Source organism: Octopus bimaculoides, chromosome 3, assembly GCF_046866305.1.
Source record: "Octopus bimaculoides isolate indiv1 chromosome 3, ASM4686630v1, whole genome shotgun sequence".
Lineage (NCBI taxonomy): Eukaryota > Metazoa > Mollusca > Cephalopoda > Octopoda > Octopodidae > Octopus > Octopus bimaculoides.
Genome location: NC_142930.1, coordinates 6,227,727 through 6,255,201, shown reverse-complemented (window position 1 = coordinate 6,255,201; position 27,475 = coordinate 6,227,727). Strand labels below are relative to the sequence as shown.

The following is a 27,475-nucleotide window of genomic DNA, read 5'->3' as shown; positions in this document are numbered from 1 at the left end:
TGTTGGGGAATTGCGCTTCCCCTTTCTCTCTCTCTCCATATATATATATATATATATATAGGTATGTTGATACAAACAGGAAAACTAGAACTCAAAATATGAATATATGTATATTTTTATTAATATTTAGTAGAAGTAACCTCAGATACTCTTTTAGGACCCAAGAGACGTGCAGCATTACGGCATTAGCAAGCTATATATTGCGATTAAAAGATGAATGGATGCCATTCAAAGATTAACTGGAAGCTGCAAGAACAAACTGAGCCATAACTCAATGGAAGCAGATGGTGTCAAGTCGTCCAACCCATTCCAGCATGGACAACGGACGTTAAATGATGATGATGATATGTATATATATTCTATCCAGTCATTGAAAGATAATTAAGCAATGACATATTTCCAGCTATGTTAAATCACATTCTTAAATTCAAAAATGTATGTTTTCAAGTTATTTTATGTTTACACACGTTTTACAATTCACGTAATCGTTTTAGTTCCTCCTTAGTTTTGTAGCTGAATGTTTTGGCCTTTTTCATTATTGAATTGAGAAACTGGTTGTTTTTTTAACCTTTTAACCTAAAACTATATAATATACTGTTAGTTGATTATAGAAAGTCATATTTTGGTTTAAGACTTTGATTCTGAAAGTAATATTTAATTGATTGAAACTATGGCATAAAGTCATAAATTTTATTTTAAAATATTAAATGTTTTCCTAAATATTTACAACTTTTTTATTGCAGATATTTGAAGTTTTGATTTTTAACAAAGAAATCCCAAATATTGCAAAATAAAGATTTTTAACAAAGAAATCCCAAATATTGCTAAATAAAATTTAACCAAGGTTAGTGGCAAAAAAGAGTTTTGAGTTGTTGTAGCAGAAGTGTTTGGCAATGAGAGAGTTAAGATTGTTGTGAATGACAAGAGTTGGTTGGGGAAAACCTTTAAGAGGGCGTACACAAACAAGCGGAAGTCGGCGAATACGCATGCGCTCAACAGCATACCTGCATCCCAGTTGCAAGCGGGATTCTGAGCGAAATTCTTTTAATGCTTTGTTCCATCTAACATCTTTTGATGCTTCCTTAAAAACAATATCAACAGCAACAACAAAAAACACTCTTGTGACTAATTGAAAGCTTGTTTGCCAAAAGAAATCGAAAAAAGAACAAGAAACGTCTAAACAAAGCACCTACCTCCCTCCAAATCAGTGAAAATGACCGGCGTATCGTATCACATCGCCAATCTGCTGGAGAAGGTGAGCCACCCGGCGTTCTCCATCATATTAATAAGAATATATTATATTACTATTACTTGACACTCACACTAATATCTAATCTATATATCCAGATACTTGTGTTCATTTCACTTACTTTCAGCCTTTATATCTCCTATCGTGTCTCCACTCTTTTACGTCCATTGTGTTTTCTCTTTCCACAATCACTTTTGATTTTGTCAATTAGGTTTTTTCTCATTTAAGATTCCTGTTGCTGAGTTAAAAACCTTAAAATACAATGCACACGGTTTTTATTATGACCATTTATTGTGTTACTGTTTGTTAATCAAATCGGCAAACAGCGAATATCGATGGCAAATCTTCATGTGAAGTCAACCGATCGAAATATCGTTGTAGAAATATAAATATAAAACTACTATGTGGGTGAATTAATCGAAATTTAAAGGTAAAAAAACATCAAAACTAACGAAAGAAGCAATTTATTTCACCTTTACTTCGATATAAATTTTAAAAAGACAATAAGAAAATTAAGAACAGTGAAACGTTGTTGTTTTAGAAATAATTCTAATCTAAATTAACTTTTGTCAACATTTTCTCTTAATTATGAAGAATCTGTTATTTTCGTATAAATTTTACAACAAACTTTGTCCTGCCTGTTATAAAATATTTTATTTATCTATGAATATCAAATTTCCAAAATGAATTGTTTAAATTTCTATTTTTTTTTCAATAATGTGTCGATCACAAGATATTTGTCAACCCCCCCCCCCCCTCCTGTAATTACTATTTTTTTTCTACAGAAATTTATAGAATCTTATAAGCTATGTCGTCCGCGACTGTCTTGCAAATCATCATCATCATCAACATTATTATTATAATAATGATTATAGTAGTTGTTTCACGATTGTTATTTAATTTTGCAGTGGTATTAGAATATCGTTTTGGTTTTTTCTTCTGCAAAATAAGTAAAATTATAAATAAACTAATCGTGATTTTGACAGGTTCCCTAACCAACGCACACACATACATACCATACATTCATACACACATACACTTATCATACACATACATTATGTGTTTGTGTATTTATATATATATAATTATTGCAACAATTTAAAATATTCCCAAAGTCGTCGTATGAAGCGTTCTGGACGATCACAGCACATGGTTTCACCCTCTTTCTTTCTCACACACACATTACTTATTAACATTGAGCTATCGAGAAAGCCACTACGTGGTCTCTCACCTAGTTAGAGATTGCAGCTAAATATCCCTCAAATCAAACATGTCTAAAAGTAAAGGATAAATTCGACTGTGTAATACCTCATATACAAATAAGTCAGGATGGTCATAGCTGAAGTGGTTTTGATCAAAGGTTTGCTCGACCAGTTCTGACACGGGGCTACACGACAGCCAGTTAACATTACAATGAGATAATTATGCGGTTTTCCATAGCTACTTATTTCTGCTTTGTTTCTAGAAAGAGAATCAACAGAAACTGTCGTGGTATATGATTTATTTCATCTAATTGAACCTAATGGCTGAATGTCGAATTTGATTCTTAGTTCTTTAGAAGAATGTCATTACCTCAGTTTGAACTAGCAATCACTTTAACACCAACTGTATCATTTTTCGATTATGCACCTCCTACGAATAACCGAACTATCTCAAGGGTACTATATATATTCAAAGAATTCTGATAGCTTTGTAGGAATAGTGAATTATTATTATTGTAAGGCGGTGAATGGGAGAATCGTTCGTCTTGTAGTATTTAGTTACGTCCCTTTACGTTTTGGGTTCAAATCATACCAAGGCCAATTTGGCTTCTTATCTCTCCCCATATCATTCAAATAAACGGCAGGAGGAAATCAGTCGACGGCACCCCGCTGTGGCCTTGTGCCAATGTCATTTGATCGACAAAATCCCTTGTGGTATTTACTTGGACTTCGTTTTCAGTCCAAATTTCGCCGAGGCCGACTTTGCCTTTCATCCTTTCGGGGTCGATAAAATAGGAAAGTGTTTTGCGTAGAATGTGTGCAGTGCCCAGTAGTGCAATTTTCTGTATGTTATATATATTTGTAAGTCTTGGTCTTTTTGTTATGTATTTGTCTGAATATTTTTTTATTATACTTAAGGCACTTACTATGATAGGAATTGTTTCTATTTTTAGATTCCACATTCAAGTTATCTCTATTTCCAGGTCTTTGTATTTTGAAAGTTTCTCCATTTCTTTTAGAGAAACGTTGTCATCTGCTGGTATTGATACATCAATTAGAAAGCATTTTTTTTCTTCATGATCTCTGACAACTATATCTGGCCTATTGGCCTTAATTTTTCTATCTGTGTGTATTGGCATATCTCAGAGTATGGTTGCTTTCTCGTATTCTGTGACCTTTTCTGGCGTGTGCCTATACCATCTTTTTTCTGTTGTTATTCCATAGTGTTGGCATAGCTTCCAGTGTATATAGGTCCCAGCTCTGTCGTGTCTGTGAATATATTCCTTCTTAGCCAGGACTGAGCAGCCAGAGATAATATGATTTATTGTTTCTTGTCCATCTCCACATATTCTGCAGTTACTTGTTATGTTTCTTTTCATTATATGTTTTTGGTAATTTCTGGTGGGGAGGCTTTGGTCTTGTGCGGCAATTAAAAATCCTTCAGTCTCTGCTTTGAGTCCTGAGCTTCTCAATCATTGCTGGGATTTTTCTCTGTCTATTTCTTTTGCATTTAGTATAGCCCAGTATTTGCCATGAAGGGGATTTTCTTGCCATCGTTTTATCATGGTCCGTTGCTGTTCTAGTTTTAGTTTAGATTTCATTTGTTTTATAGCTTTTACTGTTTCTTCTTCATATTTGTTAGGTAGTATGATTTCTTGTTTGTATTTGTCAGCTTCCTTAAATACTGAAAACAGTTTTTTGTTTTCCTCATGTTTATTCATAGAGTGTCTTATGTATTTTAATTATTGGTGCTACCTTGTTTATGGCTAGTGTTTCGAGGATCCACATATGGGGAACACTATCAAAAGCCTTTCGGTAGTCGATCCAGGCCATGCTGAGGCCTTTGTTCTTTCTGCGGCTGTCTTCAGTTATGGCTTTATTGATCATTAATTGATCTTTACAGCCGTATGAGCCCTTGCAGCATCCCTTCTGCTCTTCTGGAAACAGGTTGTTTTCTTCAAGGTGCTTGCTCAATCTCTGCGATATTATTGCAGTAAAGGCTTTGTAGATTGTAGGGAGACAGGTTATAGGTCTGTAGTTTTGTGGTTTTTGCCATTTCAGTGGATTTGGGAATTAGGATAGTTTTCCCTTTCGTGAGCCATTCAGGCATTATTATTATTATTATGTTAAAAACTCACAACTTATTTTGCTGGGTATGATGATAAGTGTCAGCTGTCCACAGCCAGCAGACTAAGGTGACATTGTTTACTGGTCATGCCTCAAGAATTCTTGCAGTTTTTTTGTAGGTGTTCTACCTTCACACTTGCTCCGATCTTTTTCAGCCATGTTGGTAGTTGAGTGCCGTGTTGTTGTCGTTATTATTTTTATTCAGCAGTCTTATTTTTATCACTTGCTTTCACTGCACTACCGAGCATAGCGCTATTTGCCTTGGCTATCTGCTGTAATTTGTTTTGGTGTTGTGTGCCTAACAGTGCTATTTTCTGTAGGTTACATATATTCATAAGTCTTGGTGTTCTGATTATGTGTTTATTTTTTTAGTCATACCTATTACACGATTTTTGTCCTTGGGCAGCGACTGTTATTTCCTATTTGCTGACCCCTAGAAAGTACATAAAATAGCTAATATTTCCTTCAAACTTTACATTTGTCATATTTATTCAAACCCCAAAGAATCTCTTTCAACACATTGTTATGATGCTCCCCCCACTACTCTTGCTCATGACCAGAGATGCACATATTGTCATCCACTAAGGGACGTGCTTAAGTGGTTAAGGTCAAGCAAATCTGTGGTATTGAGCAGAAGTATAACAATACTTCTGCTTCAGCAACTCAGCACTGACTCTGTTTGAAATGTAATGGAAAAGAGACTAGTCTCAAAACATTGATGTCCAGGTCACAAAAGCAAAGTTTGAAGGGAGTAGTTGTCATTTCCTTTGATTCCTAGATAAGAAGCAAATAGGAAATAACACTTACTGACCCAAAAATGAAAAGGAAAAAAAAAATGTTGTTACACAGTGTTATGGAGATTGTATCTGTTTTTTAGGCTCCACATTCATGATATCTCTATTTCCAGATCTTTGTTTTTCAAGAGTTTCTCCGTTTCTTTTAGAGATGCATTGTCATCCGTTGAAATTGATTCATCAATTAATTTTTTTTTTTTTTTTTCTTGATAATCTTCAACAACTATATCTGGTCTATTAGCCTTCATTTCTCTGAGTGTACTAGCATTATCCCAGAGTATGGTTGCTTTGTCATTTTCTGAAACCTATTCTGAGATATGCCTATACTATCTTTTTACTGTTGTTATTCCATAGTGCTGGTATAGCTTCCAGTGTTTATAAGTCCCAATGCTGTCATGTCTGTGGATATATTCCTTCTCATCCAGGACTGGGCAGCCAGAGACAATAGGATTTATTGTTTCTTCCCCATCACCACATATTCTGCAGTTTTTTATTGTATTTTCCTTCGTTATGTGTTTCTGATGGGGAGACTGTAATCTTGTGCTGCAATTAAAAACCTTCCAGTCTCTGCTTTGAGTCTTGAACTTCTCAACAATTTTACTTTGTCAAACAACTGACATGCAAATCTGTGGTTTTGAGCAGAATATTTGCTGTGGCCCATCTTTTACACCAAGACAAAACAATGTACATGTTAACAATTCCAATCAGTTAAGATCAGAAGCCATGAGAGCCATTGCCTAGTATTGCGTTGGGGCATTATTATTATTATTATTTTCTGGTTGATTTGCATTTTATTTTATCCTTCAGCTGGATCTCAACTCGAGACCTAAGGCATGTATATATTAAATGGAAACTTACTGAGAATTTGGGCAGTTGATGTCAACACAATTTTTTGAGTTTCATAGATTGTTTCTTAGGGATCTTGTCAAAACATTTGTCACTACTTTTGTTGATCATTCTCAAGGCACCTACAACAGCAGAGGTAGTTTTGGTTTTTAATTGTAACGTCCAAGATATCTCAATCTCAAGGTGTTTATATTTCAACAGTTTTTTAAAATTCCTTTGCTGTGTCTATCAGTTGGCACTGTCATTTCAATTAGCAGGCATCTTTTTTGGTCTTAGGTCTTTGACAACAATGTCTGGTCTATTAGCATTTATTTGCCTGCCTGCATGTATCCCATAAACCCATACGATGGTAGCATTCTTTCCCCCAGTGACTGGCTCTGGGTGGTGTTCATATCATTTCTTAAGGTGAGGGATATCATAGTGACAACATATGCTCCAGTGCAAGTATTGGCCAACTCGATCATACCTCATATTCTGTAGAGGCAAGAGCTGAGCAGCCAGCAACAATGTGATCAATACTCTCAAGTTCATCATTGCAGTGTCTACACCTTGTGTCTGCCACATTGTGTGTGATGTTAGCTTGATAGTTCTGGATGAGGAGACTCTGATCTTGTGCTGCTAGGATAAATCCTTTTGCTTCGGCTTTCAAACCAACGCTCTGCACCCACTGATGGGGGTCTTCTTACATCTACATCAGCTTTCCCAGCTCGTTTGGGGTATTGTCCATGCAATGATTTTTCTTGCCACAGTCTTGATATTTCCTTCAAGCTTTCTTGTTTGGCTTCTCTTTTACACTTTTTTTGCTGCCTTAGTGGCTGGTGTGTCCTCCTTATTATCATAATCAGGGAGGTTAAGCTCTCCTCTGTATTTATACACCTCCTTTGAGATTGAGTGCAGTTTCTTACTCTGTTTGTGTTGCCTTACCAGCTGTGTTATCCAGTCAGTGTTACTTTGGATGTACACTTGGAGTCTTTTCATGGTTGATTTATAGGTCATTTCAAGTTGGATTAGGCCTCTGCCGCCTTCCTTTCATGGAAGATAAATCCTATGGATGTTTGATTTCGGGTGGTGCATCCTGTTTAGTGTCAGCAGTTTCTTGGTCCATACGCTGGAGTTCACTCAGATTCCAATTGATGACATTAAGGCTATACTGGACACCTGGTACCGCCAGGGAGTTTATAGCTACAGTTCTATTCTGGGGGCTCAGCTCAATATTCAGGACCATTCTGACATGTCTATAATACTTTTTCCTGATCTTCATTGATCTCTGTTCAATCCTTTTCCCTTCATACACCCCAACATACTTATAGAAGTCTTCTTGATCCAAGTCCTTGATATATCATGATCAAGTTAGGTTGTGGTATTAGTTGTCAGTTTACCACGTCTAAAGGAAGCTTTTGCACACTTGTCAAGGCCAAATTCCATATTTATGTCATCACTGAATATTTTCATAGCTACTAGTAGCCCTTTTAGATCCTTGCCATCTTTTGCATATAATTTCAGATCATCCATGTAAAGCAAATGTGAGATGGTCTTGTTAAACATTTTGTAACCGTGATTTGTTCTATTCAGCTTATGGGACAAGGGAATGAGGGAAGAGTGAATTGCCCTGGAATGTTCCATGATCTATTTTGATGTTCTCTGGCACGTATGAGCCTTTCTAGTGGCTGAGATTAATTTTGTGTTCCACAGTCCCATACTGTGTTGTAGAAAACCTTTTGAGAAAGGAGAGATCTTGTATATTTTTAGTGCTTTTAAGATCCAGCTATGTGGGACACTGTCAAATGCCTTACTTATAGTCAATCATCATTATTATTATTATTTATGGTGTGCACAAATGGTTTTCAGAATCGATGTTCTTGATACCAGATCACTATTAGTTTCCTTAGATATCGAGGACCTTTTTTTAACAATCTTTGCTGTTCCCAGTAGAGCAGATTTCTGAATTAATGCAACTCTCATAGTTACACTAATCTCAATAAGGGAACTGTTATTATTATTATTATTTGATGGAAACTCACAGCTTATTTTGCGGGGTATGATGGAAAGTGTCAGCTGTCCACGGCCAGCAGACTAAAAGTGCCACTTTTCTACTCCAGGCACAAGGCCTGAAATTTTTGGAGAGGTGGGGGGGGGGCAGTCGATTAGATCAACCCCAAAAGGATCATCATCATCATCATTGTTTAACGTCCGTATTTTATTTTTTCACAAAAATAGAAGATTAATCCCCAAAGCAGTACACACATCATGATAGAATGCTAAATTTTACACATTAACATGTGATTGATGATATGGAAGCCTAATGGTAAAAAAAATTTGATAGTAAACCCTACCATTTGGCTATTACAAAAGAGGTGATACAAACCTAAATATATTTTGTATCCTGATTATGAGGCTGTGAAAGTCTAGAAACATTGATTATATTGTAGATCTAGGAATTTTATTGTTCCAAACAAACTGCAATATATTTATATGGAAATGTGAAAATCTTTTAAGTGTGTGTGTGTGTGTGTGTAACTCGGTTAACAATCACTTTTCTGTGTAATTTGATGAGGCAGATTTTCTACAGCTACATGCAGTTTCTGTTGCTAACCATCACCTATTTCCAAGCAAGGTAATATTTCCCCATGGCCAGGCATATTTTCCATGGAAAAATAGAAACACGCAATATTGCTTGTACAACAGTAATTGTTTACAACCATCGTGATGTCTAAACAAATAAAAGGCACACACACACACACACATACAGAGACATGCGCATCGATTTAGTCCTACTTGGGGAAGTGTCTTCTGAAATATATATGGAACACACATGCACACATAGATGGCAGGCTTCTTTCGGTTTCCATCAACCAAATCCATTCACAAGACCTTGGTTGGCCTGGTGCTTTTGCAGAAAACACTTGCTCAAGGTGCCATGCATTAGAACTGAACCCAAGACCACATGGGCTCAGTCTCATTTGGTCAAGTGTCTTCTGTGATATACGTGGAAGATAGATGTTATATGGTGAAGATTATGCTGAAGTATATCCATCATTTTGTTTATATTTCTATGTTGAGTTTTCCATGTTTGTTTAGGTCAGATGAGAAATATATTGTCGGTTTTGTATGACTGGGTACTCCCCCCACCCTCAACTCCAATCCTCACCTGGTTCCACAATAATTACCCAGTCCATCAAAGAATGAGCAGCTTGAACATTCTTTCATTGAGGACTGCGTACAAACTACATTGTTTGACTGAATGGTTAGGCTTTTTATATATAACATGTCAAGACAAGCTGGAATATGAATTCACTTGTGCATATGTACACACACGTTTGTATGTGTATGTATATTTATACACGTGTAAGTGTATGTCATCATTTAACCTTTGTTTTCCATGCTGGCATGGGCTGGACGATTTGACAGGAGTTGGCAAGCTAGAAAGCTGCCCCAGCGTCCAGTCATCTGTTTTGGCTTGATTTCTATGGCTGGATGCCCCTCCTAATGAAAAACCACTTTACTGTGTGTGCTGGATGCTTTTAACATGGCACAGGTATGAGCGCTTTTATGTGGCATTGACACAAATGGTTTTTATGTGGCACTGGCACAGGACTCATGTAGGCCAATTCTCTTCGCCAGAGGAGAGTGTACTTGGCGCTTTTTTTTGTGTCACCGGCATGAGTATATACATATACATCATCATCATTGTTTAACGTCCATTTTCTATGCTGGCATGGGTTGGACAGTTCGACTGGGGTCTGGAAAGCCAGGAGGCTGCACCAGGTTCCAATCTGATCTGGCAGTGTTTCTACAGCTGGATGCCCTTCCTAACACCAACCACTCTGAGAGTGTTGTGGATGCTTTTTACATGCACCGGCACAGGGGCCAGAGAAAGCTGGCAACGACCATGATTGGATGGTGCTTTTTACATGCCACCGGCATGGGGATCACAACTACAATTTTAGCTGCAAACAAATTTTATTGACATCAATGCGTTTGTGTTGAATTAGCATTTGTCAAAATCAAGTGTGGAAAGACAACATCCATTGTGTGGTGTCCACTTTCATTGATGCATTTCTAAAGGTGTTCTTGGAAGTTGGCCTCTACTCTCTCCAGCATTGCTCTCTGCATAGTCCCATGGTTTCAACTGTTGCTCAATGACCAATTTGTACAGGTGGAAATGCAGGTGTTCATTCAAAATACGCCTTACTGAGCGATTACCAATGCAAAGTTCAGTGGAATGCCTCTGATCAGGGGGAATGTTGGCCTACTCGTCTAATCAGCAGGGTGGCATCATTTGAAAGCTGAAACAATGCAAAAAGCCATCTGACCAGCAATGTATAGTAACATCTGATGGTCAGGTTGATCATCATTTAATGTCCATCTTCAGTGCTGGCTTCAGTTGGACAATTTGGCAGGAGCTGGCAAGCTAGAGGACTGGACAGCTGGTAGCCTTTTCTAAAGCCAACCACTTTACAGAGTGGACTTAATGTGTATATGTGTGTGTGTTTATCTATCTATCTAGCTATTTCATTTCAAAGTTTCAGCTCAGAGCTGCGGCCATGCTGATGCACCACCGTATATATATATATTTATTTATTTTTGTTCTCTCTCCATATTTTTCCTCTTAACCCTTTCTGTCAAAGAGTGTAGGCTCAAAATATCAAAGACTTTTCCATTTTTCTCCAAACATCAAACTAATACACCTGTTTGTTGTTCCCTCACTTGTCTTCATTTTTTTGTTTTCTGTAAATTTGAACTGTATATAATATATACATACATATGTATAAATTTCGTTTTTGTATTTGGTTTGCAAGATTCTTTATGTGAATTCATGTATTGAAGCATATTTTATTGTGTCTGGGGAGGGTCACTCTGTTTTAATGCCCTATCAACACACTCACCGGTTTGATTTCCACTCATTTACTTATTTTAGTTTTTCTAAAATTTTCATTGCTCCTTGCTACCTTTTCAATAATCATTGATTCTGTCTGTTATCAGAGCTGCATTCTTTTTGTTTATTTGTGTGCATGTGTATACATGCGAGTGTGTGTATGGGTTTCATGTATGAGGAGTGGAGGAGCTGCACTCTGTTGTTCAGTAACAAGGACAGGGAGTCTATTGTTAGGGTGCCTAGTGGGGTAATCTATAGTTACCTTGATACTTTGGTTGATAGATTTCACTATGTGCTGGATACTCTCCATTATGCTCCTCTCGATTTCTACACTACAGTTACTACATAGCTACATTAAAGTAAAACAGTTGTGGATTGTTCAGCTAAGGATTGTTTAAGTTTTCTGTCTCACCAGGTCAGGAAGAGACCAGCCACACCAACACCAATGGCTGCACCTTGAATCTACATCTATAGTTTCCTGTTAAACTTTACTATGTGGTTCTTCAAGGTGGTTCTTATGCTAGCTCCTATTGCATGTGCAATCATTCTTTTCACTTGACTATTGTTCTCAGGGTCCTGGGTGGGTATGGTCCCACCACTCCAGTGCCCTGTGGTGCTTTTCTTCACTGCCGAGATGATGGTATGTAAGATTAATCTTGGCATTAACTGTAGAACTAGAAATGTAGTCTACAGCATAAGGTGCATAGAAGGTGCTTGTAAAGACAAAAAGATGACATACATTGGTGAGACATCTAGAAGCATTGTGGAGAGACTAAATGAATATGAGAAAATATGACGACAAAAAAAGAAACGTCCTCCATACTTTAGCAACATGGAGGCACACAAGGTCAACTTGACATCCACATTTTATCCAGGCACCCAAATAACCCAACACTCAGACATGGAGTATGTCCTCATAAATGAAATGTCCCCTGTACGAAATAGAAGGTATACGTAGAAGGTAGTGATACTCCAATATCCACAGTTTATACATACACAGGGAGATTTGTTAGTAGGTTATTATATATGTATGTATATATATATATATATATATATATATATATATATATATATATATAAATAAGAAAAAATAAGTTCAAAAAGAACAATTCAAACTCTTTGAGAGATTCAGAAAGAGAGAAAAAATGATTTCTAATAAAGATTCAACATATTCATAAAAAACAGCCAGAGCAAGTAATAAGAATATGAAAATATTTATATTCTTATTACTTGCTCTGACTGTTTTTTTTATTCAATACACACACACACACACACACACACACACACACACACACACACACACACAAGGACACATATGGAGACATATCCATACATAACATAGTCACACAAACCTATACATATAGACACACTCGGACATACACATACATGAACATAAACACATGAATATGCAGAATACATACATACAAATGTACACACACATGCATGCATGCATACATACATATATATATATATATATATATATATATATGTATGCACACACATTCATACATACATACATATATGCACACAAACAAACAAAAGGAATGCAGCTCCGATAACACAGTTAACGACTATTGAAGAGGTTGCAAGAAGCAACAAAAATTTTAGAAGAAATAAATAAGTAAATGAGTGGAAATCAAACCAGTGGGTGTGTTAATTAATAAGGCATTAAAACAGAATGACTCTCCCCAGATACAATAATATATATATATATATATATGAGAGAGAGAGATATCTGCAGAAATTGTCATGGTTTGTGTCATTCCTTTTCTGACCAGACTATGAGAAAAGGAGAAACATGTTCTGACTCTTAAACTGTTACTGTATTCTCACATTTATTGCTTTTTCTGTGCATATCTGACCGGCTCATTTTATTAACTGAATCTGCTTGAACCAACTTATGAATATATTTAAAATATTTATACCTAAATATTAGATTAATACATTCCAACAAAGGATTGTTTAATTCATTGAATTCCATACTTGAGTTCTATTCAAGCAGCTCACAAAAGCAACAACACCTCTAGGTGCATTCATTTAGGCAGACAAACCAGCTAACTTTGTGTACTTCTAGCAAGTATATAAAGGAATCTAGCATTGAATAAAATCTGCAGGATTAAAAGTTACTTGTTATAACTTTAGAAATGTTACATTATCATCATTAAATTCAAATTACAATGAAAGTAAACAAAGTTTGCTTTAAAAGCGTTGGGATGTCTTAGAAAGTTAAGGAAGTAATTTTTATTCTCAAACACAGGATAATGCTAATAATATAGCCTGAACAAGATAAACTACCCCTATTTTGCAGAAAAATGTGTCAGCAGCCAGCCTGGCTGTACCAGGTTCCAATCTGATTTGGCAAGGTTTCTGCAGCTGGATGCCCTTCCCAACACGAACCACTCCGAGAGTGTAATGGGTGCTTTTTTACCTGACACTGGCATTGGCCATGACTACAGTCTCACTTGGCTTCACAGGTCAACACAAGCACAGTATATTGCCAAAGGTTGTGGTCACCTGTCACTGCCTCCACGAGGCCCAGCTTTCGAATGATGCTTTTATGTGGTACTGGCATCGGTCATGACTACAATTTCACTCAGTTCAACAGATCTTCACAAGCACAGCATATCGTCGAACAATTGAAAAGTTCTTTTAATGGGCTAGTTAATGCAACACTGGCATCAGCCATGACTACGATATCGCTTTGCTTGATGTCACTGCCTCCATGAAGCTCAACGTACAAATGGTGCTTTTTTACATGCTACTGGCACATGTGTCAGTCAGATGGCACAGGCATCAGCCATGACTACAATTTCACTCGGTTTAAAAGGTCTTCAGAAGTACAACATATCACCCAACGATTGAAATATTTTCAATTGTGTTATGTCTGTGATTATGGTTGATAGTTAATGCCTTTTTTTTTTGTCTGTTTTATGTTTTTTTAATTTTTTATTATCCTTACTTGTTACTAAACAATTTTACTTTTCAATTGTTTGTTTAGATGACTTCCAGTGATAAAGATTTTCGTTTTATGGCTACAAATGATCTGATGGGAGAATTACAGAAAGATTCCATTAAATTGGACGATGAAAGTGAAAGAAAGGTATGTAGCATCATAAATTCTAGCAGGATCTGTGGAAATTCTACAGTGTAAGTCGGCATATTTGAAACCTCGTTAATATATACATATTAAACACAAGCGAGGAATTTCAAAATTTTCTTTTGTAATCCTACCATTTAAAAATAAAAGTGTAACATCCACAGCCATTTACTAATGTTATTTCACATTAATTTAACTACCTCTTGCTATATCACTTAATGCATAAATTTATAGATCCTCATGACATTGTTTCGTTACGTTAAATATTTCAACTGATTTGAACACCCAAATGCATAATAATATAAACCTCTCTATTTTTTCATCATCATCATCATCGTTTAATGTCCGTTTTCCATGCTGGCATGGGTTGGCTGGTTTGACCAGGGCTGGCAAGCTGGGGAGCTGCACCAGACTCTGGCATGGTTTCTATGGCCGGATGCCCTTTCTAATGCCAACCACTTTACAGAGTGTGCTGGGTGCTTTTGTGTGATGTCACACAGGTGCTTTTACGTGGCACCACCACAAGTGCTTTTCACCCCCAGAGGGACCAGTTCTACAGTGGAGCATGGGTCTTCTTGAGTACAGCAAGGTGTCAGGCATCTCAGTCCTTTGTCATCTTGTCTGAAAGCTTCATCCTCCTGAGGTTGTTTTTCAGTACTTTGTCCCATATCTTCCTGGGTCTCCCACTTCCACATGCTCCATCTACTTTAAGAGATTGGCACTTCTTTATGGTGCTGTCAGCATCTATCTGCAAAACAGAGAGCTTGACAAGCATCTCCAACTAGCAGGCCATTGCTACTCCAGACTGATGACGAGCAAAGACTCAGAAACATGTCTCTGGATGCAGGCTTAGCTAGGTGGAGGTGCTTGTCTCCCCCTTGTAAACATAAGGACACAGGAAATGTGTCAAGGCCGACAGGAAGCGGTGCTGCTTCCTAGGGCTAAATAGCAGTAGTACTATTCCCTTCATGGGACTGTCACATTAAGTTGACAGCATACAACTATTTTATAAGAAATACTTTTAGCACTCAGAGACAGAACAATATTTGCTAACAAAAATAATGTTTTATAAGTAAATTTTGATGTTTAACATGGAGGAAGATCAAGATATTGAGGGGTCTTTTTTTCCATTTCTGTTCTGGTTATGTAATGAGCTTTGCCTTCACTAAATCTGTTTATATTTTGTTGTTTACTTGACAAATTCTTTGTGTTACTTTGTAGGTTGTAAAAATGCTTTTAAAATTGCTTGAAGACAAAAATGGTGAAGTTCAGAACTTAGCTGTAAAATGGTAAGAGATATTGTTGTTGTCATGGTTGTCATCATCATCATTACCACCATTGCCACTAGCACCACCACCACCACCATCACCATTATCATCATCACTTCTGCTTTTTCTGTTTGCATGGGTTGGCTGGGTCTTCTCTAACACAGTATTTCATCATCATTTGTTATAATCTCTCTCTGCTGCATGTTCCTTCTACATTGATCGTTTATACCAGACATCATATATGTCTCTCCCAGTCAGTGTTCTCTCTTACATGCCTCATCTGATTCCATTTTCACCAGATTTTCTCTCAACTCATTCGTGCTCTGCTGTTCACACACACAAATATTGCTTATGTATTCTTGTATCTGTCCAATCTTTGCACAACCTCTCAATTCACTGCTCATGTCTTGTTACCCTACAATATTTACAACACTATACAATTTGTCCTTCACTTGGAAAGAAAATCTTCAGTTCTCAACTTTTCCCATTTTGTTTTTACCCTGGTTCCTATGTTTCTGTTACCTTGGTAACAGAAGCTATCAATTTTTTCCTAAGGAGCCCTTCCCTGCATTCAGAGAAATTTTTCATGGAACAACCACCACTCCTGGCCATCTGATGCAAAATCTCTCTCTCTGCCTGCCTATATTATTGACAGGGGAATCAACTGCTATGTCTAGCTGGGCATCTGTCATTGACAAGCCCAAGGAAGGGCAAAATCACTTGACCTGTTCCACCAGTTGTAGCGGATGGTTATTGGCCGTCAGTGATATAAACGTGAGTCCATATGAGAGGCTCTCTCATGGTAAATAACACAGTATTTTGTGTTCTAAGAGAGCATCCACTTTAAGTGTGAAATAGACATTACCGTTTGGTATTAATATTGCTTCTGTCGTTATTAATTAATTCAGGGTAATTTATCATTAGCCGTGCCATACAGAAAGTCCTGCAGGGCACAGTTTGCCCAGGGGTGTTATATTCCCAGTCACCAGAATACAGATTAAGGAAAAGTTCAACTTTGATCCATTTTAAGCAGTTAGTCTTTTACACCTACTAGGCTTGTTCGTATTACCCTAGTTGCTGGATGATTTTTCATTCCTTTAAGAATACTGTAGAACAGAAACTTTTCATAGATTGGAATTTAATCTCTATAGAAATTTATTGCTGCAAGAAAACATTGAATTTGAATTACTTTTAATTTTTACGATTATAGATAACAACTCGGGCTGTAACTTCTGAGCCTGAGTCAGGTGCATGTTGAACGATGTCAAGAGAACGTCTGCTAGGAATGATATTTTTTGATACAGGACACTTCTAAGGGCGACCACCAGACACTGAACGAAAATAAATTAACTGCAACCAGGCTCAATAAAAGGAGCCTGAGTTATTGGCTACAATTACATACTTGAAGTCAGTGTTGGCAGAAATTAAATCAGCCTGAAAATACATGTTCACTTAACTAAATTTATATTTGGGCTAAGTCCAAGTGCCAAAGTTATCACTGATATAATATATATATAAATAATAATAGGATTCAAATATGCACCAGGTAGGGTTGGATAAACCTGTGGTTGATAAATTTCAAATAGGATATTCCGTTGTGTACACAGATAAAACCAACCCTATGAATATTCAGTGCCTAGGGGTTGGTCCAAAGCACGTTACATTGAATTGTACATTATTGGTATAATACAGGGTGTCCAATGTGTCATAAATCCCTTTGGTGTATTATAATCAAATGAATAATAATAGACGATGGATAATTGTCAGCTCATTACAACTGTTTCAAAAGTGTCCATAGGGCCAAAAGAGTTAAGAAGCACTGATTTAAAGTAGAATGTGAACTACACCATAAGACTTGTTTTCACATGAGATCATGTCTCCAAAGTATCACTGAAAGCACAATGGGTGGAAAAGTAATTGGTTTTTATAAATGAGTTAACTTCCATTACATATTGAAAATCTATTTCTTTCAGTATGGGTCCTTTGGTGAATAAGGTGAAGGAGTTTCAAGTTGAAACAATAGTGGATACCCTGTGCAGCAATATGTTATCAGAGAAAGAACAACTGAGAGATATATCAAGTATAGGTAAGTATGTCTCTGTGGTACAGAAAGGGGAAAGGCTGGGAGGCATTTCAGATCAGAAGGCTGCGTGTTCGAATCACGTCGGGGTCACTAATATAGTGGCGTTGTTTCTGTGTTTGAATGTAACTTGAGTAAAGTGTTACCAATTTTAGTGTGTTACCAAATAAATCCACAATGTGGAAAATTAATGAGACAGTTGCATCTGTGAAGCATTGAGAAAATACATCAGAAGGCTTTGGGTTGCAATGAGAGTAGAGAATTGTATGTTGGAACGAAGGAAGGCCATTGAACTTACTGTTACACAAATGGGTAAAGGCATACCACAATCATGGTAGTTTAAACAGGCAGGTTCTGGCCATAGAGAATAACAGAATTTGCTGTGCAAGCTTAATGTATTCCTGAAGTTTATGGCATTGAGTCAGTGAAATAATTCAGTCGTTCATGTTGAAGTATGCTGTTAGGCTGTGTCTTTCCACAGTCCCTCTGAAAATAGCTGTACTCTTGTTGAAGTCTTCTGCTGGCTGACTAACTGGAACAGGATTCCTTTCTGGACGGATGACGCTGTATTTATAGCTACGCGACCAGCTCCGATTGACTGCAGTTGCCAAAGCACAACTGTGCTAATCCGCGACAACAAAATAGCGCCTCCTTGACTCACTACATCTGCATTACCTTGTAGTTTTTTTGTAATCTTCAGAGACTTGAAGATAAATTAGGAAATCCTAGAATTGTATTTATTATGAGGTCTGTTCAACAAGTATTGGGACTGGTGCTATAAAAAGAAAACTACAACATGCATCCATTCAGCATTTGATGTCCTTCAAAGTAGTCTCCTTCTGAAGGTCCATAATTTATTCAGCATTGTTTCTATCTTTTGGAAGCATTCCTGGAACTCCCTTTCTGGAGAAGCAAACAGCTGCCTCATAGCATTCTCTTGGATTTCCTCAATGTCTTGAGATCTTTACTCTTTAAAGTGGGATTCCTGTCAACCCTTGATTTTGGGGTCATAACCATAGACCCACGATTTGCTACCTGTTAGGACTGTTTTCAAAAAGTTTGCATAATCCTCGACTTGTTCAAGAAGATCCCATACAGTTGAAACCCAACCTTCTTTTTGAGACGACCTCACTCTTCACGCTTTACTTTCAAGTTCTGCTGTAAACAACAGAAGTAAGTGAGAATGTTATAGCTCACAGTTACGGGGGACGTAAACACACCAACACTGGTTGTCAAGCAGTGGTGGAGAACAAACACAGGCACACACACACATATATATAAATGTCAAACGATGAAAATGAGTGCTCAACACCGCATTGGTGAATATAATTTCTTTATTTGTGAATTAAGGTTACCATTGGTTTCATGTTAAGAAGAGTAGGAAAATATCCGTGTGTCTTTACAAATTTTCGAGCCAATCGCATGGAGGAAGGTGTTTGCCTCCATTTTGGAAAACACCCCTGTTTAACTTGAACTAAACTTTCCTTAACCTGAAATTTAATTCACAAATCACAAAGAAAAAATATATCATCATCATCATCGTTTAACGTCCGCTTTCCATGCTAGCATGGGTTGGACGATTTGACTAAGGACTGCTGAACCGGATGGCTACACCAAGCCCCAATCTGATTTGGCAGAGTTTCTTCCTAACGCCAACCACTCTGAGAGTGTAGTGGGTGCTTTTACGTGCCACCGGCGCGAAGGCCAGTCAGGAGGTACTGGCAACGGCCACGCTCAAAATGGTGTATTTTACATGCCACCTGCACAGGAGCCAGTCCAGCGCCACTGGCATGATCTCGCTCGTATGTCTTTACACATGCCATCCGGCACAAGTGCCAGATTTCGCTTGGCCCAACAGGTCTTCACAAGCCGAGTTTCGTGTCCTGCATAGGAGCCAGTCCAGCGGCACTGGCAACGATCTCACTCGAATGTCTAAATTGAGGATATGATTATATCAGTATCTGGTGTATATAAAAAAAAAAAACCTTATCGGTAAAATTAATTTTTAAGTATATAATTATAAATCTATAATTAAGGGCGCTTGAATGCCAACGCTTATACACTGGAAGTAGATGTCAGATGTCTACAAACCACTCTAAACCTGGTCTAAATAGAGAACAAGTTTAGACTGGCTTGTACACATTTGACATCTACTTCCAGTGTACAGGTGTTGGCATTCCGGCGCCCTTAATTATAATTATGTACTTAGAATATATATATCTGGTTGCACCAATATATCTATTTTCATTGAGGAATGACTCTCATTAATAGTTACTGACTATAGTGGAGTTAATGTTAATATATTTCATGAGGTGGACAATAACTATTTAATTATCGATACTTATGCAGTGAGAGACATTGTTAGCTCAAGACAAATGTTACTTTGTTTCAGCAAGTGTTATTTTTAAATATGCTAATTTTTCTTGCCTACTTAATGATTCTGACATCACTCAGTATATGTTGACAGCATTGCTGTATTTATGAGGTCTAATTAGACAGAAACATGCCTGGAGTTATCATTCAGCTAATGTTAGGAACATAAATTGTGACTAAGGTTTGGTGGAAGATTTTAATTCAAAACTTATGCAAACAAGGCATTTTTACTACAGTGCCAGAGGCAGTTTCAGCTAGGTTGGTAACAAAAGGGTTAAGATAGGACAAAAATAATGTTATTTCATTTTATTTAAATCTTTTCTAGAAAATATTTTTATTTTTCAGGACTGAAAATTGTAATTAGTGAACTGCCTCCATCTTCTACTTCCCTTGCTGGTAGTATCTGTAAAAAAATTACAGGTCGATTAACCAGTGCCATTTCTAAAGTAAGTACTGTATTTTCTTTTCTGCATTGCTCTGTTGCTTTATTTTTAGAGGGCCTGTAAATTTTCCCTTTTTTTAATTTTATTCATCATTGTACACAACTCCAAGCTAAATAGAAACTCCATTGTTTCCTCCCTAACAAAAAAGATAAACCAGAAGTAAACACTGACATATGTAATACAATTCTGTATTAGTGAGGTGAAGAATTTGTATTATGCATATACTGTTTACTTTAGTTCAGTTGGTGTCCTCATCTCCACAGCTGTTTTTACTACATTTCAGCTGTTGTATGCTCCATCCTCCTTGGAGTGTCTTGTGTTGAACTCAGTTGTATCGGAATTTCAAACCTAGCACTTTATTTGATCCATGGGGGTGCACTATTCTCATTCTGCTCTCTGCATTTCATGAAAGGATTAGGTTTGAAATTCCAATACAACAAGCAAGTTCAACATGACACCCAAAGAAGGCAGGAGCAAACTTCAGCCGAAATGTAGTGAAAGCAGCAATCAAGATGAGGACACCAGTCTGACTGATATAAACAGCATACATAGTTGACATGTGTATAGCAACACTCTGTTGTTATATACAGGGAGATGAGGTACCATGACTTAGGATGCATTGCTTATAATAAGCCCTCTTTTTATGGATAATACCTGACTAAACCCTTTATAACAATAATTGTAAGTCATTGAAAAGACTGGGTGTTGCGGGAGGCTAATTATAAAGAACTTTTAACAGGAGTGAAATCACATTTAATTAACATCAACAAACTATATAACAACATTTACACAGGGAAAGGTAAATCATATTTGTCAAGCAAGCTCCACCATAATACAAGCAATGTTGTTTATTTCCAGCCTTCCATTAAAAAAAAAAAACAAAAAAAAAAACGTCCATTCATGGGGAAATATTATTACCTTGCTTTGAAACAGGTGATGGTTGGTAACAGGAAAAGCACCTGCTTATAGCAAACTTGCCTCAACAAATTTTGTGTGACCCATTTCAGCATGGGAAAGTGAATGTTCACTAATTATGATATATGTAATGTATATTGAAGAAAAGTTTTCAAGAAAACACAACTGCACATTAAAAGGAAATTGAAACAATCTTTAATATATTACTAATGTATTCTAATCTAAATGTATTCTAATCTAAATGTATTCTAATCTAAATGTATTCTAATCTAAATGTATTATTCTGATGTTGTAATCTTGTCACTCGACTCTGTGTGTTGCAGGAAGATGTCTCTGTCCAGCTTGAAGCTTTAGACATTTTGGGAGATCTTCTCAGTAGATTTGGAGGTAATATACGAGTTGTCTTATCTAAATTTGGCTCAAAAGTAAGAAATTGTTTTCAGATATAAATGTTTTTCTTTAGAAATAGGATGAGGAAAACAACTTCTATACAAGCAGTTCTTTATTCCTACTAGCAAGGTGGAAATCCAGTTGACAATGGCCCACTGAAGCATTAACACCTGAAATGGAAGAAATATTACAAATCCTCAATTTTCGTCTTCTTTAAATGATTGGTTTCATATCTATATTTAACCAATGTGATACTAACCAGCTTGATTTCTCTAACTCAAACTTCCAATTGATTTAAATTAAAATCTTCCATCAAAATTTCAAGTCAATTTGAACACCAGCTTTATAACAACAGTTCAAACACTAAGAAATAAGCATGCTCAATTTGATTTATACCAAATGATTTAGGAAAATGGATCGGTTATTTCCCTTTGCTATATATAAGGATCCCTTCCAGGGGTGAATGGGTTATTTCTCTTGGCTTTTAAAATAAAGTATATTATATATATATAAGGATCCCTTCCAGAGACTCTATTATAAATTTTTCCCCCCCACAATCTGAGTATGCCATGAGGTTTCCTGACATGAGTTCTACTCACGTGTCAAGTTTCATCAAAATTGATAAATCGATGTAGGAGGAGTTAGCTAACAACTCCACAAACACACCTACAGACAGAATTTCCCACATATGTAGTAGATTTGAATTGAAACAGGTAATATATTTCAGCAGGAATATGGTAAGAAAAGGGTTAAGAATTATTGTGAGACGCAGTATCTCTGAACTACAGTAAGTTACCACAACTACTGAAAACAGTCATGAATTTCAATCTTCTTATAGCCATTGAATCATACCTTTTGATAAGGTACAAAGCAGTGTTAATTTCCTTTTTGTTGAATTCCACTTCTATTTCATTGTTGAGTGGTTTATAAAGTGAGAGAGCCATCCAGCTGTAGTCACCATAGATCCAACAAAATCCAGTGTTTGTGTGAATATAAAGGAACGTAAATAGAAATACACTAAAGGCGCTTCCCATTTGCTTGGCAGACGGTCAGACCGTCATTTAAAGATGTTTTTGTTAATTATTGTTGTTATTGAATAAAATTTGTTGAAAAAACGCTGCAGTAATTATGCACCAACCCAATAGTTTGCATAGATATGAGCAAATGTTTTCATTAAAGGATGGTGCTACTAGAAGAAGCAATAATCGTTTTAATGTAATTGAAATAAATTATTTTAATCTATTTTCAGGTTTACTAATCAACTTCCATTCCACCATTCTTCAGTCTCTACTTCCCCAATTATCAAGTTCACGTCTTGCTGTACGAAAGAGAGCTATTGTTGCTATTGGTGAATATAACATTTTGTCACTGATTTCATCACACACACACACACACACTACTTTTTGTTATTTGTGTATAATTTTCATATTTTGAAATGCTTTGAATTTGAAGTTCATAAAAAGGTGTTTCTTTTAATCATTTCCTAAAAAAATTTTTTTTTCTTATCGTTTTTTATTGCTTTATTTATTTATTTATTTTTTTTGCATTAGGCTATCTTGTAATGAGCTGCAATAATGAATTGTATCAGGAGTTAATTAACTTCTTGTTAACCGAACTAGAGAGAAATGGTTCTACCTCTACTACACGTACCTATATACAGGCTGTTGGTGCCATCAGGTAATAAAACTTGTATATTATTATTGAGACACATATTTAATTGGTCAGTTTGTTTCTCTTGTATAGTCTTCACAGTAAACAATCCTGTTTCCTACTTAACCCTCTCAAACCTGAACCCCTGTGTCTAACTTTACCCTCCACCTGAGCAAAAATAAAATTGACACATATACAGAGTAATAATTGCAGGCCAACTAATGGACAGAATCGGTTGCATCTTCTTTTTGTATGTGTGTTGTTCATTACCCCTTTATTGGGAATCCAGCAGAGATGACCTTCAAACTATTCCCACTAAAACAGGAACATGACCCAACAGGGTTAAATTATTTCAATATTGTAAATAGAATTATGACCCTTCACTGTATATAGACTATAGAAAATAGTCTAATATCTGGGCATATAAGTCCCATAAAGGAAAAAATGGGCATTAGCAATGCATGGGAATTCTCATGTGTTCTAAGACCCATTTTTTATCCCCATTATGACTGCTTATATGCCCTAATATTTAACTATTTTCTATAGTCAATATATGATGAAGGCTCATGACTATTTAAAAAGATTTACTCACCACTGTTTCCTAATTCACGTAGAATTCACACAAGTTTATTTCAGTGTGTTTGTAATTATAATTTTTAATTATTTTTGTATTAACCCTTTCATTACTGTATTTACTTTAAATGTAACAAAGAATTTAGTAAAATAACTTAGTTACCATTCAACTAGTGTTAGGAACATAAATTGTGACTAAGTGTTTGGTGGAAGATTTTAGTTCAAAATTTCTCCTGGTAAACTCATTTCTGCATTGCAGCAAAGATTCAATCACAAAATGACACTCCTCTTTGAGACCAGAGAATAATTCTGACTCCAACAATTACAAATTCTTTACAAAACTCAAGTTTTACCCCTAATTGTCTGTGATAATGTTGTAGCCAAATATACAGATATCCTAGACTTCATTACAAAAATATGACTGGAAAACATGAAGTTAATCAAAACATTTAAGTTGCTGTCTCCTCCTTGTGCTTTTCTGCTGTACTGCATTACCTCTACTCTTCAGAGCTAGAACAAAAAATTGACTCAGATTTTTACGTATTAAATTACCTTTATTGCAAAGTTCCCAATGATAGGAAATGAATTTTAAAATGTCTGTTTGTTTTTGAAATTAAAAGTCTATCTTCGATTTATTTGTTGTGTGTAGCCGCCAGTCTGGCCACAGATTTGGTGAATACCTTGACAAAATGGTTCCTTTGGTTGTTGGCTTCTGTCGAGAAGAAGATGATGAATTACGGGAATATTGCTTACAAGCTTTTGAATCTTTTGTACGCCGCTGCCCCAAAGAAATCACTCCTTTTGTGGATCAAGTAAGTATTTGTCGCCTGAATGTTATTCATTCTTTCTTTTCTTTAAATAATTTCATTATTTTGTTAAGTTTTCTTATCTTCATCATATGTCTCTTTTCCATGCTGGCATGGATTGAACAGTTTGATAGGAGCTGGAGAGCTGCACCAGGTTACTCCAGTTGTCTGTTCTGGCATGGTTTCTATGGCTGAATGCCCTTCCTGATGCTATCCACTTTACAGAGTGTACTGGGTGCTTTTTATGTGACACCTGCATTGGTACTTTTTACATGGCACTGCACAGGTGCTCTTTATGTGACACCAGCACAGGTGCCTTTTACATGGTGCTGGTACAGGTGCTCCTTGTGTGGTGCCAACACTGGTGTTTTTTTTTTTCATGTGGCACTGGCATGGTTGGTTATTACACGGCACCAGCACAGGCGCATCTTACATAATGCTGGCATGGGTGCTTTTAACGTGGCACTGGTACAGGTGCTACTTATGTGACACTGGCACAAGTGCTTTTTGATTTTGAATTTGAATTATGTAAACTGCAATTGAAGTGTCTGAACTTTTGTAGAGGTGTAGCAAGAAAAATAATTATTTAAAAAATGTACTTCAAAATTGAAAATGTTGTATTCCTCCAACATCATTAGCATAATGTAGATTATAGCAGCAAGGTAATTTAGCTCTCAGAGAAGAGTCATCATTATCATTGTTTAACGTTGTTTTCTATGCATGCATGGGTAGGACAGTTAATGGAAGCCAGCCAGATAGAAAATTACCCTAGGCTTCTGTGTCTGTTTTGGTAGGGTTTTTACAGCTGGATGCCCTTCCTAACACCAACCACTCTGCACAGTGGTATCAGTGCATTTTATGTGGCACAAGCACAGGCGAAGTTAGTTTTAGCATGATTTTTACAGCTGGATGCCCTGCCAAATGCCAACCACTTTACAGTGTGGACTGGATGCTTTTAAGTGGCACCTGCACTGGCAAGGTGACCAAGTAACTCACAAGACAGGGATCGATCTAGGGCAGTGGATTGGCAAGAACTATTACAGCATTGGATAGGATGCCTTGCAGGGACAATCTTTCACTTAATACTTTGAAAATAAACTTTTGAAACTAAAACATTTAAATCATTCTCTTTATTGTGATGTATTTGGGGATATGATCAATTGGAATTGCTCTTGCTGTCAATATGTGTGTGTATATATGTGCATATATATACCAGTGCCACCTAACTGGTCCCATGCTGGTGGCACGTAAAAAGCACTATTCAAGTGTGGTCATTGCCAATGCCGCCTGACTATCCCATGCTGGTGGCACATAAAAATCACCATTTGAGCGTGGTCATTGCCAGTGTCGCCTGACTATCCCATGCTGGTGGCACATAAAAAGCACTATTTGAGCGTGCAAGTGCCGCTTGACTGGTCATTGCAAGTGCCGCTTGACTGGCTCTCATGTGGGTGGCACATAAAAAGCACCATTCGAGCGTGGCTGATGCCAGTACCGTCTGGCTGGCCCTTGTGCCAATGGCATGTAAAAAGCACCCACTACACTCTTGGAGTGGTTGGCGTTGGGAAGGGCATCAAGCTGTAGAAACCTTGCCAGATTGGATTGGAGCCTGGTGCAGCCTTCTGGCTTACCAGTCTTCAGTCAAACCATCCAACCCATGCCAGCACAGAAAGCAGACATTAAATGATGATGAGAGAAAAAGATACATGTTTGCCTGTGTTAAGCTTGTTTCCCAAACCATGTGGTTTTGGGTTCAGTCCTACTGCAGAGTACCTTGGACCATAGCCCTGGGCTGGTCAAAGCCTTGTGAGTGGGTTTTGGTAAAAGGAAACTGAAAGAAGCCCATTGTATGTACATGTGTTTGTTTCTCTTAGTTTTGGCATCACATGATGGCTGTAAATGAGTGTCACATTGTTATATTGTCTTTGTTTAGATTACACCAATCTGCTTGAAGTACATATGTTATGATCCAAATTATAATTATGATGAAGACGAAGAGAACGAGTCTATGGATATTGGACATGAAGACGAAGATGAAGAGTAAGTAACATTTTCTTTCTCCTATATTATATAATGTTGTTAGTTGCATTTGGATTAGTTTTATATAAAATCTGTTCTGTTTTAAGTGACTGCGTATTGTCTGCTGTTAGTATGTACAGTAATCCCTTGCCATATTACAGGTTATTATTTAAGCTTACATCGATTCCTCCGTGGTGTTATTTTGCATTTATAATAAAATGAATATAAACAAATTATAAGAATAATAATAAAAAAAAATACAGATTTTCAATATTGTAGGGGGTTTTGGAAAATAACATTTGTGATAGTCGAGAGATTACTGTATTCTTCAAAAGCCAAAATTTACATGCTGTTATTTAAAGATTTAATAATTTAAAGATCCACTGTTCCAAAAAGAATTAGTTACACACACACACAGAAGTGTATATATGTCTATATATATATATATATATATATATATATATATATATACACACATATTCAAATCTATGTACATATATATGCTATCTACCAATTTTCCCTCCTGACGAATTATGTTATTACGGTAATCTCTGTGTCCATCTACTGGTTGCATATTTATGACTTTTCACACATACTAATTATGAACATTACAACTATTATGTAATTCTGACTCCCCAGAAACAGCTGATGGGTTAAAAAACTATGCATTCTCCTTATTTTTTTTTTATTGTACTCCATGTAAATTTATTTGTCAGTATATATAAATATCTAAATGCTCATCTTCTAACTATATTTAGTTTTTGTAT

The 27,475-nt window shown here is 36.6% G+C and overlaps 1 protein-coding gene across 1 annotated transcript in view; it reads left to right on the top strand.

Moving 5' to 3' along the window:
- The first annotated feature begins 972 nt into the window (after positions 1-972).
- The window catches only part of LOC106867201 (cullin-associated NEDD8-dissociated protein 1), a 64,683-nt gene continuing 38,180 nt past the window's right edge, over positions 973-27,475 (top strand). The window contains exons 1-11 of the mRNA XM_089348321.1: positions 973-1,255; positions 14,093-14,194; positions 15,413-15,480; positions 17,433-17,545; positions 20,258-20,358; positions 21,594-21,657; positions 22,910-23,008; positions 23,211-23,337; positions 24,533-24,695; positions 26,623-26,729; positions 26,816-26,838. Of these exons, the coding sequence (XP_089204447.1) occupies positions 1,214-1,255; positions 14,093-14,194; positions 15,413-15,480; positions 17,433-17,545; positions 20,258-20,358; positions 21,594-21,657; positions 22,910-23,008; positions 23,211-23,337; positions 24,533-24,695; positions 26,623-26,729; positions 26,816-26,838 (1,009 nt within the window). The 5' untranslated portion in view covers positions 973-1,213. The remainder of the gene's footprint in view (positions 1,256-14,092; positions 14,195-15,412; positions 15,481-17,432; positions 17,546-20,257; positions 20,359-21,593; positions 21,658-22,909; positions 23,009-23,210; positions 23,338-24,532; positions 24,696-26,622; positions 26,730-26,815; positions 26,839-27,475) is intronic.